Source organism: Apteryx mantelli, chromosome 15 (genome assembly GCF_036417845.1).
Source record: "Apteryx mantelli isolate bAptMan1 chromosome 15, bAptMan1.hap1, whole genome shotgun sequence".
NCBI classification, from domain to species: Eukaryota; Metazoa; Chordata; class Aves; order Apterygiformes; family Apterygidae; genus Apteryx; species Apteryx mantelli.
Genome location: NC_089992.1, coordinates 4,800,477 through 4,820,032, shown reverse-complemented (window position 1 = coordinate 4,820,032; position 19,556 = coordinate 4,800,477). Strand labels below are relative to the sequence as shown.

The window sequence follows — 19,556 nt, the reverse complement described above, 5'->3', positions numbered from 1 at the left end:
ATAGATTATCATAAATTTTATATAGCCAGTGTCTTGGATACTGTGAATGCTACTGGTCCTTTCATCTGAGAAAGAACCGTGTGTAACTGGAAAGGGAGAGAGGACAGGGTGGCTGGCCAGAGAATGGCTTTTGTGTAAGGAGTAATTTGAGTAGAGTAGGATTTTTTTTAACTTTGAAAAGCTAAACGAAGATGCAATACAAGCCATAAAATCAGGACTGATGTGAAGGGGAAGATGACTGATTGTTCACTCATCTAATGCAACAACTGGGGATGTCAAATATAATTAGCAGGATAGACTTAAACAAAAGGATATATCTTTTATTGTGATATGTAATTAAACTGTGAAACTCCTCACCTCTGGATGCTAAAAGTTTACGTGGATTCAGAAGAAATATTCATGGAAGAAAATTTGAAGAAGAGCTATTAAATCTAAGATTCCGTGTATTGCTCAAGTGCTTGATTCGGAAATCAATCAATAGCTGGAGAAAATACTTTATAGATTTCACTTCTAAGTGATAAATGCTTATCCTATTTCTGTGTCCCTCCTTTACTGTTTTAGTGCCATTTGTTAATAGCCGCAGATGAATGATGGTTTAGATGCATCTTTGGTCTGACATGTGGTGGCTGTTCTGATGTACTAGTTATGGTGGTGAGCACTATTAAATACCAAAGGAAGGAATCGGATAATTCTGTGTTGAGAACTGTTTAAATAAAATACGATATATGAAAACTGGGGCCACACACAAAGGAGAAAGCAAATTTTTAGTAGCAGCTCATTGGGAGAACTTTGTTCCGTTTGTGAAAGGGATGGAAACAGATTTTTGGAGAGCTAAAGTTAATTTGTGATCATAGGATGAGTGTGGGTTTTTTTGTTGTTGTTTTTGTTTAACCTGAATTGAAGTTTGATGGAGTTCAGTAGATATTCTTGATGATTTTTCAACAAAAAAAGTAGAAATATATATGCCAACTGTTTTTTTCCATGTAAAATATTTGCAGTGTGCTACTGACTGTGTAGAGGCTTGCTCATCTGGCCTTAATTAGATCTCTATTAATCCTTTTTCAGCAGCTCTTCAAAACAAATTTTTTCTTGAAGAAAATGCAAGGAATGCAACACTGATGCATGCTTCAAGTATTCTGATGTATAAATAACACTTAGCATATATTCTCTTGAGCAATGGACAGCGCATAATGTTCATGCTTGTTTGGACTTCAATTCTATGGAATACTATTTCTAAATACTGTTGGGCATTTTATGGTATTTTTCCAAGAAGTCCTTTGTTCATATCAGGTGAATATAAAATCGCGTCTCTTCATCTTGTGATGTTCCTTCACCTCTTCCTCTGCCAAAGCTGCATCAGCATCTGCGCGTCGTAGTTGTTTCTTCAGCGTAGATTGAATGTACTGTGAAGTGTAGCCGGTGACTAATCTCCTTTTGCTGTCTGTACTTATTAACTGTCTGACAGTGATGTGGTTGCAACACTTTCGACAAGTGTGACACCCATGACAAAATACACAAAGGTTGATTTTTGAAAGGCATTTTGGGTTGGAAAGTTAGGTTGCAAACTAATTCTGTGGCAGTTTTCATGTATTTTAATGAATATTAGGTAGTAATAGTTATTCAGAATAAGTTGTACCTATTTAATGTTTGAATGATAGTGTGCAGTTGATGTTCTAGAGGCTAGCTATTTTCACTTGTCTTCCAGTTCTGTTGAATTAATACTGTTCTACAATCATTATATTTGGCATATGACTTTTTTAACAGAAAACTCATTTGATGTTTGTTAACGTCAATGTTTTGTAAGTCAATTTGACTGGTGCATTAGTACAAGACAAAAATAGTACGATGGCTTTCTTGCTTTTCAAGTTTGCGTGCACCTTAATCTTTCTAAACAATTTACTAAACTGACAAAAGTGCTGAACTAGTAATTGGTTTGTTGGTAAATGTGTGATGTATAGGTTATCATAGGGAGAGTAACCTTGAGAATTTCTTAATTAATTGTTGGTGTCTTGGTAGCTGTGAATTAGTTCTGTTGAGAAAATGAATTTTAAGGCCTTTACCTTTTCTAAGTAAAGATATTTCCTTTTTCCTTCTCTGCTATTCCCCAGCTCCCCTTTCCCCCCAGGGAACCCCAATTTTGGCTTATTAAATGGGATGAAAATTAGTTTACAAATTGAAATTTGATACTGTCATGACTTTGTTTAATTACCGTGATGATAATGTAACAAGACAAAAAGGAAACACAGAAGTAATATAAGGTTCTATAAGGTTTTCTAAAATAATGAGTGGAGTCTACCAAAACTTTGTGGGTAAATTTTTGAAACCTCTGGTAACTCAGAATGCCTAATGCTCAGAGTGGTGAGCACCTGCCCCTTGTCAGGTGTTAATGTTTTAGGCATGCCAATGAAAGTGTGTGAAATTATTGGCCATTTTTAATCCGCTGCTCCTAGGTTTGATCTTGCAAACTATTTGGAGTTTAATTAGAACAAAGTTAATATAATAGCATATTTTACTAATGAAAATACTTGGTTCATCACTGGAATTTTATGCATACACATATTGTATGGCTATACAGTATTTAACTTGCAAATTACTAAAGAGGAAATGTCATTAAACATTTTTTTAAACTTTTATTTTTTAGGGGTTTATAACAGAAAAGAGGAACCTTTTCATCAAGTTGAAGACAAAGTAGAAGAAAATTGTATCATGTGTTAGAATACTGAAGAGTGAAACTTCTTGGATTAATATATTTCTGGATTGTAAAGAAAAGGAAAGAAGAGACTGAAAATGGGGAGGAAGAAAATACAGATCACAAGAATAATGGACGAACGGAACAGACAGGTGAGAAACAAGGAGTCTGTATGAACAATGAATGGAAACTTTGAATAGGTTCATTTTCTTAATCAGTCTTTTAAAGTGGAGCTTTGTATCCATGTGTCTACAGATGGAGTTACTAGACTACAAATGTCTTTTAAATGGTTTTACTGCTATTTTAGGGAGAACTGTTATTGTAAATAATACCAATTATTACTTCAGAACAAATTCATTGTATAACTAGTATTTCTATTTAAATGGCATACTAGCCTCTGCGTTCCAGTAGACTGGAGGATGGTAGAGAAGATCCTTTGAAACAGACACTTCACTTGATCTGATAGCTACTAGACACACTTAGTAATTAAGATTGGGAAAGGATGAGAATTTGGGAAAGGATATAGTAAAACTATTTGCTGCAGCCTCTTTGACACAGCTAAGTGACATAACTGTGGACAATGAGCTACAGTGATTTGGATTTTGTAACAAATTTTACTTACATGCTTCTATTTGTAAGCATTAAACTGTATTCCTTGAGGAGCTATTAACTACAACAGTCTTGAAAAATTGCCCATCAAGAGAGAAGAGTGCACTCTTTGAAGAATGGCATAGGGAAAGTTGGCTGCTTGCTTGTTTTTATCCCCCCCCCCCAATAAAGAGGTGTATTATGAACTTGAAAAGTACCAAAAGCTGATGACTGTATGCAGAAATGGTATTTCCTGTTAATTTCTGAAATCCACTGCTATGTGATGATATCAAATTTTAATTGGATATTTAAATATATTTTGAGGTATCTTAAAGCTACCATTTTTAAGGAAAAGTATTGTAGGAATGACTTACGATTAGGAATAGTTACAGTGTGTCAGACTGTAGATCCAGCTAGTCCAATGCCTTTTCTCCAGTGGTGGTTATAAATGAATGTCCAGGGAAGAGCAAGACAGAGATGCACATGTTATACTGCTCTTATTCTCTTCTAGTGTCAAACTATTCTTAGCTCAGGGATTTCCTGAGCTGGATGTGGTTTCTGTATGTTTTAGTAACCATTAATGCAGTCATCTCCTCCTCCTCCTCCTCCTCCTCCTCCCCCCCCCCCCCCGAACTTCTTCTGTCATCCTTTGAGCCCTTATAAAGTTGTAGCATTTACAACATCTTTTGGCTAGTTCTATAGGTCTCTTACCTGTTGTTTCAAGAAACACTTTTCACTTATGTTTAGTCATGCTTCTGCTAGTTTTTTAGCTCTTCTATCAAAGAGGCAGCAGTCAGTCCCTATCTAGTCTGTCTGTGTTGCTCATGATTCTGTACGCTTCTGTTATATTTTCATACTTCTTCTTTAAATAACTTTTCTCAGGCTGAAGCATCCTAACTCACTTAATTGTTCTTGTACAGGAGTTACCCACACCCTTGATGATGCTTGTTACTTTTCCCTAAACCCTTTCCGGTACTACTATATTCTTTTATCTGGGAAAGGGACCCAGAACTGCACAGAGCGTGCAAGATGCATGCAAAACATGGATTCATATAGTGGCGGAGTGATGTTGGTTCTCTCTTCCCTTCACAGTGTTTGGTTTGCTTTTTTAACTCCTACTGAGCACCAGGCTGATGTTGGGGTAATGATGGAGTTCCGTGAGACTATCTTGCTCCCAACATACCAGCTCAGAGCCCATTGTTTTATATGTGAAATCAGGACTCTTTTTTACCTTGTGTCGTTTTAAAGCAATGTAGACTCTGAGAACACTATATATAGCAAGAAAAGTAGTATTGTAGTTTGGGAGAAAGCAAGGTATTGTGTTTGAACAGCTTTCATTACACAGTAACTGTATGTTTGATGTAGATAAATGACTTAAGTACACATAGTAAAAGTAGCTGAATTAGTAACTTTAGTTGTTTCAGATTTTGCTGTAGAAATTCAGGCAAGCTGAAGAGGTTGAAATTGATTTTTTGTTTATTTTTTTTCCTTTTTCCCCTTCCTGCTTTTTTCTTGTTTGAAAGAAGTTGGATAACCTTGTTTGTTCTGCTTGAAATTATAGATTATAATTAGATTTTTTTTTTTTAATATAAGGTTATACATCTCATTGTTTGAATCACTTTTTATTTATTGTATGGGAAGGAGGGGAAATACCGCATTTGTATAACATTTTAGCCATTTGTACACTTGCTTTGGCTGATGTGACTGAACTTTGAGTTTTATTTCTGGCCAGTTTTTGGCTGGCAATTTATGTGCTGTTTGTAGTGACTAGGAAGACATTTTAGGCTCTAGCTTTTAAAATCAGAATTGAACTTGCCTTTTCCTTTTTCTGTGGAAACTCAGAGATAATATATTTTGTTTGTTTTTAAAGGTGTTAAATAGCTTATATCAGTAGAACCAAATTTGTTTTGTGTAGAGGTATTGATAATGGTCTTTAACCCTATCTGCATCTTGTTTTTGTGTCAGGTAGTGTAGGCAGTTTTGACATACTAAGATATCCTGATGCACAGGATATGTAGTAGGTATTAATTTACTGTTGAGGAACTTTTTCATTGACCTAGACAAAAAAGGCATTTAGGGTTTGTTTTGCCGACTGGAGAGCATAGTTCAGTTGTGTTCTGTTAGTTTTTCAACGGCACACGTAGCTGGTTAGTAGGTCATTCACGAACAGCGTGTAAAGTCCTGCTGTGATGTTTAGTGTGTTTTCTCATTTGGAAATATGAGTAGAATGTGACAGATTTGCCTGAGGAGCAAGTTCTTATAGCTTTTGTGGGAAGAAAAGCTATTGTGTCATCAGAAGCCTCTTGTTTCAGATGCGATTGTGAGTGAGCTCAAAACAGACTATATAGACCATTACTCTGGGGGATTACAATTATCGTGAGACCATCGTTGTATTATTAATTAAGCACTCTTATCTGCTTGAATGAGCTGTAGGGCATGTATGTTCATTAAGCTGAAGAGAATAAAGTACAGTAAATTAGATATCAAAGGAGCTCAGTGTCGCTGTCATTGCCGCCCTCCCCCCTTTTCACTAAGCAATATTACAATAATACTGAAAAAGCTATTGCCCTGCAATAAAGATGCTTGTCTGCATTTTAGTGTGGTTATAAGTAAACGGCAAAAAACCTAAGATAAACTTGCAGGACTAATCTAAATTTATTAAAGGAAACTGAGTTTATAATAAATTATATGCATTACAGTAAGGCTTGGACTCCAGTGGGACGGGCTTGTGATAAGCTCTAGCCAAACACAAAGTGAGAAATAGGCCCTAGCTGAAGAGCTTATAATTAAAATAGCTGAACAAGAGATGGAAAAGAAAGCAATTCAATAGAAAGGTTGAGTTGCCCAGTGTGATACAGGTCCTTAGTGGAACTAGGCCTTCAATCTTTTCATTGACTTACTTATCAAAGTAGTATAGCGCATTTGTGTCTAGTTTATCATACCTTTTTTCTGACAAAGAATAAACCTAAAGGTAGTGCCTGTCTCTACCTGCTCTTCTGTTGGTAATAAAGTCTGACTGTGTCTTGTAATTGAAGTATAAGAAGAAAAAGAGCTGTTTAAAAAAGTAAAATAAAAATCCAAACTAATAAAGCAATTCTTAATGTCCCATCCAAGGTAGGATAAATTTCAGTGGACTTGCCACTTTGTCCTCTTTCAGAACACTTGATCTTTTGCAAGATCTGTTTTTAAAAAGCTTCTATATTGTATTGTATAGGAATAGTGAAATTTCCAGGAGAAATACGGACCAGTAAGAGCTACATTTGGTCAACTTGTTGAACTGATGACTGAAAATAGAATAATAACAAAAGATACATTAAGATCAAACCAGTCAGATTTTTGGTATCCTGTCTCACTAACGTATTATGGTTGTTAAAGAATAGGTAGGTAAAAAAAAGATCTGCTTGCTTCAGTTGGACCTTGGGTATGTGGGAGCATGTTACAACACTGTTATATAGAATTGTTTCAGAGATACTGTGTTGTATCTTAATGGAGCTTCCCAGCAAACATGCTTTAAATGAAATGAATTAAAATGTTTTGGCAAGTGCTCACTCTTCATCTGAATGCAGATTATTCAGGCTTCACAAAGGACTCAGTGGTTAGTGGGTCTTCAGAACTTAAGAAGTTTCTTAGAAACTGCCCAGAAACTTTAGGTGGAACTGTTGTTATTGTAATATGATTTATTGTGTACATGGAAAAGTCCTGGTCTGCTCCACTTCCTTCCATGGAACATGGAACTATGGAGACATTTAAAGGAACTTTCAAAAAAAAACAAATTTTTTTTTTTCACTCCTTTATCTTACATTGTGGACAGTGGACTCCTCTGACTGGTAGTGGAGGAACTAAAGTAGCAGAAGGTTGCTCTTTCATATTGCATATTGATTTCAGAAGTGGGAAGAACTAGATCACTGCCTAAAATTGATTTTGACATTTCAAACTAGCTCTTCAGAATGAGATCAAGACTAGATCAACAGAATCCCTGGAAACTTTTACTGCCTAGCTTTAATGCTTCGGTAGTGCTGCACTTAGTAATGACTCACCATTCCCCAAACCAAGAAGTCATAAGTCTTTTTTTTTTTTTTTTTTTTTTTTTAAACAAAATTTAAAATCTATTTATAGTATGTTCCAAATATACTTTCTGGATTTAGTTACTTGACATCCTATTACTTCATTATACTAAGCACTTTTCAGATGATTTTTCTTGCAGATGTGTGCCATGGAAATACACAAATTCTTTTGTGTTGAAAAATAATATTTTTATTAGAATGGTATGCATATTTTAAGGAAGTTTGAATTTTAGTATGTTAAATTAATCTTTTAATAAATACTTAATTTCAGTCATGCAAGATGCATGAAATACCTTAAGTGAGAATTTTCCTTTTTTATCTTCAGCATAAATTTGAAATAACCAAAAAAACTTTTTAAAAATAAAATCCTTGGTTTTTAAATGAGTGTGTGTGTGTGTGTGTGTGTCCATGTGAGTCCGTGTGTCCATCATAGTTCGTGCTACTGCCTTGGCAACAACTGTTTGAATTCCTCATGTGTTAACTTGGCTTATTTTTAGACTCTGTCTTATCCTTGCACTAGGAATTTCATCATTTATCCTAGAAACAATATGCTTTTCATGTATTTTCATTATTTATTTAATGATAGCTGCTTTTAGGTGGTTAAGAGTATGCAAAATCATAATCATATACTTAAACTTCATTGTTTCCTTGGAGAATTGTGCTTATATTAGAAATAGGGAAACTGAAAACTGGTGGTTAAATAATCTGTTCAGTATTGCACGGTATTACTAGATGAGAACAAAAACTTGATACCACAGAGTCCTGCCAGGCTAGTTGTTGGTGCATAAGGATAGAGTGAAAGTGATAGAAAATGGGATGTGGCTGGAACTTCTGCCAAGCAGACACTAGTTGACTATTCCCATCAAACGCAACGTGGTCATACTTCACATCCATGAAAGCAGGCTAATGCTAATAGAACTGATTTTATATTCTCATCTTTGTAGGTCTTATGTTTATTACCTTTATTCTTATTAGAGCTAAACTGTTAACAACTTAGGCTTTCAAAAATCATAACCTCAGTGCAGGGTTTTGGGGAGTGGGGAGAGGGAAACGCATGTTAAAACAGATTTTATTTTATTTTTTGGTGGACATAGAGTTTTATAGCTAGAGGCAAACTCACGTCCACAGTTCCAATGCCAGCGTTGGTGGTGGTAGTGCAAAGTGTTTGTATATCGTTTTAATAATACAGTTACTGTCAGCATGCTGTACACAGACAGTGTTAGTGTATCTGTTTCCCTTTGTGAAACTCCTAGGTGGTGGGGAGGAAGGTATGCAGTTGGCATATGGATAGTAGTGAAAAGACAATATACATAAGATAGTCAACTCTGGAAAAAGTGCCTCGAGGTGTGTACGCACAGAATTTTCTCATCCATCTTCCAAAAATTTGATGTATGCATAAGTGATCAACATGTTAAACTGTAGAAACCCTTAAAACAGGTTTCGCTGTTTCTCGTGCTTTGCTTAATTCCTATCTTGCAAAAATATTCTGGTTGATACCTGTTAAATGTATAGGACATATAGGTTACTTACCTATCACAAAGAGGCTTAGAGCTTGAATTGTAATATGGGGGTGTGAATATGGCTCTAGACAAAGGTGTTGTATTACACACTGAAGCACAGATTAAAACTCTGAAAATATGCTTCAGATGCTCTGAAAATAGCATCTTTATCTAAAAGGTCTCAGAAGGTTAATTTCACAGTAGTAGATTAAGTGCCTGTTTAAAGCACTTCATAGGAAGTTTAGTAAAAATATGGTGCTTTAAGTTGGCCTTGGCATCAGGCTTGTAACTGATAGGAATTAATAATACATCAACTGTCTTACATCATTAACTGAAACCTTGTGCAAGGAATAAATTTGCAGCAAAACTTTTTTTTCCAATAATTGATGGTGATTTTTCATAATGAAGGTTTTTGGTTCCCTCCCCCCTTCCCCCCCCCCCCTTGGCAAATGCTCTTTTGTGGTTTTCTATAACGAATTTATTCCTCCAGAACGGTTTTAATTGGACAGAATGCTTGTTTTATGATGTTCCCAAGTGGCAGAAAACAACCCAAATGTATAATTGAATCTGGTTAGACAGTTTAATAGCAACAAAATAGCATCTTTCATAGCTTCGCACAATTAGAAATTACATTACATAGTAATGGTGTTGCTTCCATTGATATTGCTCTTGATATTTTTGTTAACTTTAATTTTGATTTAGTAGAATTAAGGTTGGGAGTACATGTTTGTAACTGAGTATAAGTGTTACAAAATAACTGTAATAATCACAAAAGAAAATATTATAATACCAGGAAAATCACTGTTGTTTGAACACAGGAAATATGGTTAGGGAATCCTCCAGACTTTAACTCTTTCTAGTAGTTACCTGATGGTGAAAGAGTTGGGCGAGGGGGAGAGGGAAATCGTGGTTTAGCTTAGTCTAATATGGAGCATCAACCCTAAAAAGCACAGCTCTAATTATTTTCATAAGAATTGTGACACCCAGATAAGACGGGCAATCCTTCTTTTAAGCTTGTGCACATGTTCTGTTATGTCATTTGTCAGCAGGAATAGAGTAAGCTGTCTTGTTATACTCCCTTGAATGCTTGATTGTATCCTTCAAAACTTTGTCATTTGGGGAAAAAAAAAATCATTATTCTTTCTTCTCTAGGTCACCTTTACGAAGAGGAAGTTTGGATTAATGAAGAAGGCATATGAGTTGAGTGTACTCTGTGACTGTGAAATAGCACTCATCATTTTTAACAGCTCTAACAAACTCTTTCAGTACGCCAGCACTGATATGGACAAAGTTCTTCTTAAGTACACAGAATACAACGAGCCCCACGAAAGCAGAACCAACTCAGATATCGTTGAGGTAACAATTTGAAAAGATGATCAGTTTTCTTATCTCCCTAATGCTTCAAAATGGATCAATATAGACTATTTTAAGTTATTTTAACTCTATGTATTTAATAACTTTAAAACATTGTCATAAAATGTCAATCTCTATTTTCAGTCTGGGTTCTCTAAGGGAATAAGCCTTCTTTACAGCCACGTTGTCTTATCATCTGCTGCCCAAACTCTGCCAGATTTGGGGAAACTTCTGATTTCATCCAAATTTGGCAGTGGAAGTAGAGATGTGAATGATGATCATCTTATTTTTATTTTTTTTCAAGGTTTTCATGGAAAAAATGTGAGGTGAAGGGAAAACAACATCCAAAGCATGCCCCCAGCCTAGAGAAAAGGAGCCAAACTGTAATTATCTTTTCTGAGAGGTATTAGCCACTCTACCAGTCAACGTTGTACACAGATCAGCCACAGCCGGTGCTGCCTCTTGTTCAGCCAAAAAGAGTGATGATGAATATAGGGGAATGAAACGTGAGGAAGGCAGAGAATGTGAAAACATTCATCTGTAGAGGAAAAGAGTCTTTGTTAGTTTTGTTGCTAAATTGATCACTCTGCCAGTTAAAACACAGTTGTAGTTAGTGGTAAAACAACCACAATTTCTGCAGTAATAGAATAGTATGAATATATTTACACAGAGGTGTTGTTTTCTTCTGCCATTTTTATTTTGCTTATGCTTCAAGCATAAACTCAGAATTTTCCAGTGTGTAATTTCTAAATTAGGTACAACAGAAATCAGGGATTCTCTTGGCAGTTGGAGTCTTTTTGTACTGTAACTGCATTCTTTAAAAAGCTGAAAAATTTTACTTTCCATTAAAAAGGACTAAATCTGTTTGGTTATATTTGGTGGCATTACCTTTTAAAGTCTTGTACAAAGGTAATTGGATAGAATTTGGCCTATATGCATGTTTTAACTATTTTTCCTCCTTTTTAATATTTTTAATATTTCTGGAATTATCAGATAAGATATCTAATTTCCTTATTTATTACATCTCAGCTATTGAATATTCTCAGTGTTCTTTTACTGTAATTTTGTGATATTTATGTATTATACATTCAAATAAAGCGTTCTTTTAAAAATAGCTTCATTTGAAATGTAGCACAGGATCTATCCAGAATCTGTCCAGAAAAGGATAACTAAGAGTTGACCGTAATATGAAAAAACAAGGAATTAGTGAGAAACAATGGGTCACCAAAAATGTTAATTTTAAAAGGAGAAAATTGGGTTCTGTTCACTGTTTCAGGAAATAATGTTTAAAAATAATGTTTAAATTTAGACAGTGAATTTGTGGATGGAACTTAATGGGGTCCTGTAGCTCATCATGTTTATTCTTGCTGACTGGTGACTGGCTACTAAATGAGGGAAGAAGGAGAAGAGAAGCCGCATTTGACTGTGGTGTCTGGGCTTGCTCTTACTGCTCAAGCCCTCAGGGCTTGTGCCTTCAGTCAGAGGTCTTGGGTTCAGTTTCTGCAGCATTGTCATTGTAGGAGGTTTCGGAGAAGAGTCATGTCTCCAACAGTCCTGTAAATAGACCAAAACAGCCGGCTGCCTAGAGCATTTCATTTAAAATCTGAAGTTGTCTTCCAAACAAATGCCTTGCTTGCTAGGAATGGCTCAGGAACGGTGATTAGCCTTGTGTCGCCAAAGAATCTATTGCCTCTTTTAAGGCCAGAAGATCACTGAGTACAGGGAGGATACCAGCTGATCTTGTAAATAAGTTTTCAAGCAGAAATCGGGTTGACAAAACCGAGAAGCAGAAAAATGCCTTACCTTTTCTTTTGAGAAGGTTCTGTGTTAGTTTATCACCCTTCTTTGTGATCACAAAGAAAACTTCCCTAACTTCTGTCTTCTGCTTTGAATACTACTAAGAGGGATGATACAAGCTTTGAAGAGTTGAAGGAATATTACCTAATGACTGGATTAGCATAAATAAGAGTTAAACACTGTAGAGGAAGGGAAAACCTAATTCTTTTGAGATGAGCTATTGACTGTGACAAACCTGGACATGAGATAGGTATGCAAGCAAGTTGGTTGGCTAGGCTGAGGGTTCTTCTGCTTTTAAGGACTTTATGTTATGACTTGTGGGAATACTGCTTCTTCACATCTTGAGGAGTGAGAACCTCTTCCAACTTCATTTCTACAGAGGGCTGCCTAGAGTTTTATACTGACGTCAAGCATTTGACCCACAGCAACCACACAAAAAAGTGCAGGCCCCAAGTTCATATATTCTTTCTATTCTGAAGGAACATGTAAGGACTTATCTGAAGAGTCTTTCTAGTGCTTCTTCTATAGATGTATATATCAGTCTGGGGTTTGGGACTTTGCTCTTGTTTTTAAAACACAGTATTTCTGAATTAGAAATGTGGCTGTCAGACACTTCAGTTTAGCCCTATGCACTCTTTAGTCTTTTTGAAAGATATTTTTGTTTTTCTTAAGACAAAGTTATTTAGCCAAGGAGAGGAGTGTATACCTTTTTTGAGAGGAAAATCTACTCTGAGTTTTTGGCTGTGTTGTGGATATCAAAGTTTAATTAATCAGTAGGATGAAATATTAACAAGCTTGATGTACATAAAGTAGATTGACATCTCACTGATAGATTCCAGGGGAAAAAAAAATCTTTAATTATGTGTATAGTTTTTCAGAGAGATACTCTGCAGTTTCCTTTTGCAACTGATTGCATTTCAAATTTGTTCTGCTCATATGGGAACTTGGTATTCTATTGGCTATAGTTCTTAAGGCAATTAAGAGATTTCAGTCATGGCTGGGTAGGGTGGCTTGCTTCCCACTGTAAGTAAATTGCATCTTTTTCTTAATATACATGAGATTTGTTTCTGGGAGGCCATTAAAATACTTGGGGTGGTTTAAATAAAAAATGAGCCCCTACTTTTTAGTTCTGATTTTGTTTTTCTTCTGCTTGTGTTTGCCATTTGATCTTTTTATTTAGTTGGGGTTTTTTGGTGTGTGTGTGTGTGCATTTATATATATATATATATACACACACACACGCATATAAAAATAATGTATGCATATATATATGTGTATGTGTGTGTATTCATTTACACATATAAATTTGCCATTGTTACTTAGTGGTAGTTTTGTGGCTATCGAGTCCCCAGTTTATTAAAGTTGTGCAGATTGAATGCATCTTTTAGTAGGTCTAAGCCTTGCAGAAAGGTAGGAGACATCCGTATCTAGGATCTTGACCCAATGTGGGCAAAACTTACTCATGTTCTAAACCTAGCCTGGCCTTGTCCAAAAAACACTAGAAGAGATATGAATTAGTGAAAATCATTATTCTCTTAAGTTCTATCAAAAAGGGGCAATTTAGTAAATGAAAGCAGCAGCTTTTTTCAGATTTCTGGCTTGATTTAAACATGAAGAAAGCAACGAATGTCATGGTAAAGTTCACGCTATTTTTGATTTCTCATTCCTTACAAGCATTATAACCCTTTAAAAAAAAAAAAAAAAAAAAAGGAGGGGGGGCAAAGTGCAAACTTTTAACCAAAAAAATTTGCTATTAATTTTCTATTATCTCTGGAATTTGTTTTAACTTTTCTAGAAACGTGTCCTTTTGTACAGGGCTGGAATTCTTTTTCTTCAGATAAATTGTAATGCCTTTGCAGAAGAATCCAAGTCCTGTGAAAATGGAGACATAGATATCTAAGATACTGAAGATACTCTTGACAGATTTTATTCTAAGCAATCTAGACTTATCTAATATATGCTGAAATAAGTTTTCTGGCTGGAAGTCACTGTAGCAACAATACTAATGCTTTGTTCCATTGATTTGGTCTGAAATTTATCTTTCTAAAATGAAGCGTATAGGTGCTCAGCTCATATTTCTTCTGTAACTTCGTGTGAGCAGTTGTCATGTTCCAGGATTACAAGAGAGGTCTGCTCTCCAGTTCTGCAAGAATAAACCTTATGGAAGCCATACTGAGGTGACCTGATAGGTCCCAAACAAGAGACATGTCCCTTCCTCCTTTTACGTGTCATGCAGCTGCTGACTGATGCTGGTTGGATATAGTCACGAGCAGGTTCAGCTTGTAAATCCAGCAGAAAATTACCTACTTTTTTTGGCTGTGTAACAGCTGAATTGGCTGAGTGAGGAATGTGAAGTGCTTTGGAGCAGACGCAGTAATAGGAGCGTAGTAGGGAGGAACGTGGGAGAAGGGACAAGATGGGGGAGAGTGAGAACCTCCCCCCTCTCAGCCGCAGCAAGCTGCTAAAAGCTCACTGCTTCATGTTATTTCACCATAAAGGATGCTGATGGCATGACGCAGGTGAAGTTAGTGTCAGTATTTTGGAAATGTTTTGAAAGAACAATGTTGAATGGCTGCTGCTTATCATGTCTACGCAGAAATACAGTTTTAACCAATATTTATTATAAAAGAATAAACATTTTTCAAATATTTACTAAAGCAATTTGGAATAATAACTTTCTTTTATGGGATTAGATTATAGCTGATTGATTGTATGTATCTTAGTTAATATTTAGTAATTCATTTGCCTCCTTGAATATGACAGATGGTGTTTATTGTGATGTAGGCTCACCATGAAACTAGTCTTGACCCACTGTGTTCCTGATATACATGACAGGAGATTTTTTTGGCTGTTTTGGAGAGGAAAGCTGATTCTGCACAGGTCAGATGATGTATAAGGGAAGAAACTGATCTACCACTCCTTATTTTCAGTACTGTGCAACACTCATGTGAAAACATAGTAAGAGAGATGTGTTAAATAAATCCTAGAATTTTTTGTTGATACGTACCTTGCACCTTTCTGTCTTTCACTTCTGCTACTGTAGATACAAATCATCTTTTTTTATTGTATGCCTATTCTGTAATTTTTCTTTCCTCTTTTTACATGTTTTTGTTGATCCCATTTTTCATTTTAACTTTTAATATTTCTGTATCTACTCTCTTTTTTCCTTTCAACTTCTAAGCTGTCTACTTACCAATAATTTTTTTTAACTTATCCCAATTTCTTGCAGTAGCTACTTGGTAACTAGTATCTGATATGGCTATATGAAATATTTGATTTTCAGCCACCCTGGCAAAATCATAGAGATTTGAATAGCTGGAATTTTAAGTTAGAATATTAGACTTATAGTAAAATGAAATTTTGTAACTATGAACAATGTACTTGGAAATGATCTATTCTCTTTCATTTGGTACTTCCAAATTAAGGGAAATAATCTTGTAACAGATATCCTGTAGCATTCGTATGTCATCTTTGTGCTGGGACACAGCCTCATTGATCTTGGACTTTTTTGCCATTTAATCTGTCTGTTTTACAGCATCTGAAGAAAAGAGATGAATAGGGAAGCAGGCTTTTTTGAATTACTCTCAAAATGTTCCTAACATATACAGCCCTTTGGAAAAATTTCCTCGCTGATCAAGATCAGGCACAACTGTCTAATGAGTTCTAGATTCTTTTCTATATCCCTCTGAAACATGAAAGGTGAGCACAGCTGATGGTCAGGTAGGTGAAACTTTGGGAGGTTGCTCCTTATGTTTACTCATCTCCTGACCTTTTAAGGAAAAGACATTTATTCTTTTCAGCCTCATGAGAGGAAAAAGCATATCTTTTGTTGAGATTCCAAAATAACTTTTTCATACAATTGCAGAAATATAAACTTGCATCATTCTAAAACATTCTCAGTGCTTGTTCTTGAAGCACAGTCCTTTTCACATCAGATGAGAGAAGTTTTGTGCTATTGTGCGACATTAGCCTTCTTTCAACATAGTTATGATAAAGTAAAACTAGTGTTCTTTCACAGATTAGCATGGACCGTATAGGGATATTGTAAAAACTGAAATTTTCATTCAGTGTATGTTTTGAATACTTGAAATGTTAGGAACATGTATATAGTTTTACAGAGCAGTAATGGCAGTTGTAGGTTGTTACACCGTAGTAGTACTGCATATGACTTGAAGGACTTGTCAGAGGTGTGTTACAGTATTTGATGATTTGCTGTTCATGGACTCTTTTTTCGTAATGTATTATTCTTGACGAGTAATTTTTTTTCCTAAAGAAGGCAAATAGAGTACTTCCAGGGAGTTAAATGTGAAGAGTTTCTGATTTTATCAGAGCTTTGTATCCATCTAGTTGACAGAATGTTTTCATGTAGAAAAAGACTATTTGATTCATTGAGCCTAGCTTTCTCTGGGAGTCAAAGACTGAAGAGAGGTTCTTCTTTTCACCTTTTGAGCTTGACTTCTGTCTTTTTATCTGTCTTGTTTGATGTTCCTTGAGTGAAACAGCAAACCAGGGTTAATTTAACTTGCACTTGGCCATGTGTGGGTTATGTACATTCCATCATGTCACCTCATCAAATTGAGGTAAGTTGAATTTAGAAGCTGGTCTTAAAATGTGACCTACTTTCCCATTTGGCATCTGTGTCCTTCAGAATTTTGGACAGATGTCAGTGAGCCTCTTCAGTGCTGTATAATTTAATATTGTTTTCAATATAGCATAAGACTGAGATTATATGCCAAATATTGACAGCTGTCCTGAAATATGGAATAGATCTGTACTGAAAGTCATAACTAAATGTCTATATATATATACACACACACACACACATACACACTCTGTATTTCTGCAAACATATACTCTTGTGAAAAGACTGCTGTATTGAAATAATCATAATTATTTCTTGGTGTAATGTTAAGCAAGTGGTTTGGATGTTTGAGTAAAATCCATTAACCTGCGAAATGCTGATTCTGTAATAGGAAGTAGTTTTTGTGAAGACTTGGTATGATATCGGTTATCCCATAGTTTAGATAGTACTGCTACAAATCAGAGCAAGACAGAAAGGTATGACTTGAAGGTCTCAGTGGAAACAATGAGCTGGCATACATGTACCTGATATTTCTTATAGTAGTGTACATACGCCAGTTTGTTGTTTATAGTGCTTTCACCTTGTATAAGCTGCATTCTGTGCATAATCTTGCATTGGAATGCTAAATGGGCACACCTATTTCTCTTCTTAGACGCAACATTTTAATGAAGAGTTGTTGTAGGAGCAATACCCGCTCTCTTGTCATAGACAAGAGACTACCAGAGACTTGTTTGGCAGATGATAGCTTTGAGTATGTAGAGCTCATCTGCACATGTAGAGCCTGCAGCATAAAGAAGCAGATGCATCTCCACAGCCAGATGGAGCATATGCCAAGAGACAAGCGTAACAGTGTGGGGAGCGTAAACAGAAAAGTTGGTGTTGGAACACTATGATTAAAAAAACAAAAGCAATAACATATACTACTGTTTTTGTTTTTTAAGACAGTTTTCTGCTTCTCCCCAACATTGCTTCTTTTCCTGGCTATGGATTTTCAACATATGTTTTGAGCTGTTATTGATGTGTCATACAGTATAGTAGTTTGACCACAGGATGCTGTGGTATTTTAATACCACTTGAATTGGTTCATAATTTCTTCCTTTAAATTTGGCTGAACCCTGAAGTTCTAGGAATTGTATCTGAATATGCATGGATGTACACAGGCAGAATTAATGAAAAAGACCTTCAGTTAATTGTTCCTCTTTCCTTCCATGGTAGTTTTTGCATTTTGCTGTATACCTGGTATGTCCAACCTAGATAGGGGTGTGGTAAGCAGCTTGGACTTTTGTGTTTTGCCATCTTCCTTCAAAATTATATTTCTTTGGAACATCTCATAAGACACATTACATGGTAAGATTTAAACATGATATTTTGAAAAAGAAGGCAAGGGAATGTTCTATAGCCATCTCTGTTGCAAATGAAAACTTAATAAAAAGCTTAATGCTTTATGTAGATGACTAAAATTCCCCGAATTAACATTAAATATCAATACGGCCTTATTGAAGTGAAGCAGTGCTGAGAGGTGATACTATGAATGTTGATTGTTAGGCGCACTTTGATCGTAGGGAAGTTGACAGTTCTGGTTAGATAATGTCATTTTGCATTCCTTTGTATTTGATAAATGGAGAATTGCCAGTAGTGGGCTAGACTTTAAACAAATAAACAACCCCCCCCCCCCCCAAAAAAAAAAAAAAAAAAAAACCAGCTTTGGGCTGATAGAAGAATACATATGAGTACCCTGTTATTGTTGATGGGACCACTTACTTTGGTATCATATATCCAAATGGCATGGGGCACCCTCTGGAAATCAGATACACATTTAAAAGAGGGAAGTAGCTTTAAAAATGGTTACAGTCAAGTAAGGAAATGACTTAATACTCTGTGCATGATGCTGAGAAAATGTAGGCGTTATCAGACTTGATTTGCTAAATGATTATGTAAATGTAATTATACTGCATATATAACACTTAAAATAATTTGAAACAGCAGACAAATGCCTTTGAGACATCTTAAGTAGGTGATTGAGGAGGATTTATGTACAGTTAAAGCCTAAAGCACTTTTAGCTTACCTTAAAGGAGAGAGAAAATGGATAAAAATCTGTGAAGTGCTTTGAAATATGGTTCATCAAGTAACTTAGATATATAGTAACCTGAGTCTGTTTTCTTTTTTCTCTAGTGGAAGTGTCTACTGTAAACCTGACTTGCAAACAGGGTGTGGTTTTGCATTTTGTTTCCCCTTTGGGGTTCAGGAAGAAACAGCTTCCTTGAAAAGTTAAAATATTTATTTAGAGTATAATGACAGAAGACACCTGCATGTTTTGTGCTGAGCAAAACAGTCACCACTGCACATGGGTTTCTGTCTCTCTTCTGTTCTCTCTCTCCCCCAGCACTTAATCCCTCAGAGTCTTTTTATTGGGAACTGTTTTTTTTTCCACTAATTTGTCTGAATCTTGCACTTCATAACAGTATTCTACTTTGAAAGTAAAATGTTCTTTTAATTCTTTGTTGGTACTGCTGAAATTGCTTTTGGCATACTGGTGAATAACATTGACAGGTTTAAAAAAAAAAAAAGACAGATTGTTGGTGATCTTAAAAAAGCTGACAATGCTAGAAAAAAGTTTTTGTTCCTAGTTAATGTCATTTTGTGTTCCTTCATATCTGAGATATAAAGAATTGCCAGAAGTAGGATAGACTTCAAAAAAATTTAACAGCTTTGGGCTTTGGAAAAAGCAGTATTCCCTTTTCCTGCTTTTGTTGTTTTGCGTTTGGATAAATCATGTTTTAACTTGCTTGCCTTCAAATAATCTAAAGCTATACTTTCATTATGTCTGAACTAATATCTAAATTTAGTGTGAGAGGGTTAACAAAACTAGATTTCATTTACCTCTTGCATAAAGCTGGTGTGTTTTAGCATAAATAATACAGAATTACTGTGTATTACTATTAGATTCCTGTTTTAAGGTCAATGATTGAAGCCATAAAAGGGG

At 35.5% G+C, this 19,556-nt stretch overlaps 1 protein-coding gene across 5 annotated transcripts in view; it reads left to right on the top strand.

Moving 5' to 3' along the window:
* Nucleotides 1-19,556, top strand: part of MEF2A (myocyte enhancer factor 2A) — a 93,264-nt gene that overhangs the window by 34,480 nt on the left and 39,228 nt on the right. For 4 of the 5 annotated variants that reach the window (XM_067305911.1, XM_067305914.1, XM_067305913.1 and 1 more), the window contains 2 exons: nt 2,642-2,841; nt 9,993-10,196. In XM_067305911.1, coding sequence (XP_067162012.1) covers nt 2,788-2,841; nt 9,993-10,196 — 258 coding nt within the window. In that variant the 5' untranslated portion in view covers nt 2,642-2,787. Of the gene's footprint in view, nt 1-2,599; nt 2,842-9,992; nt 10,197-19,556 lie in introns of those variants that run through there. The other variant, XM_013956371.2, reaches the window with a different exon arrangement.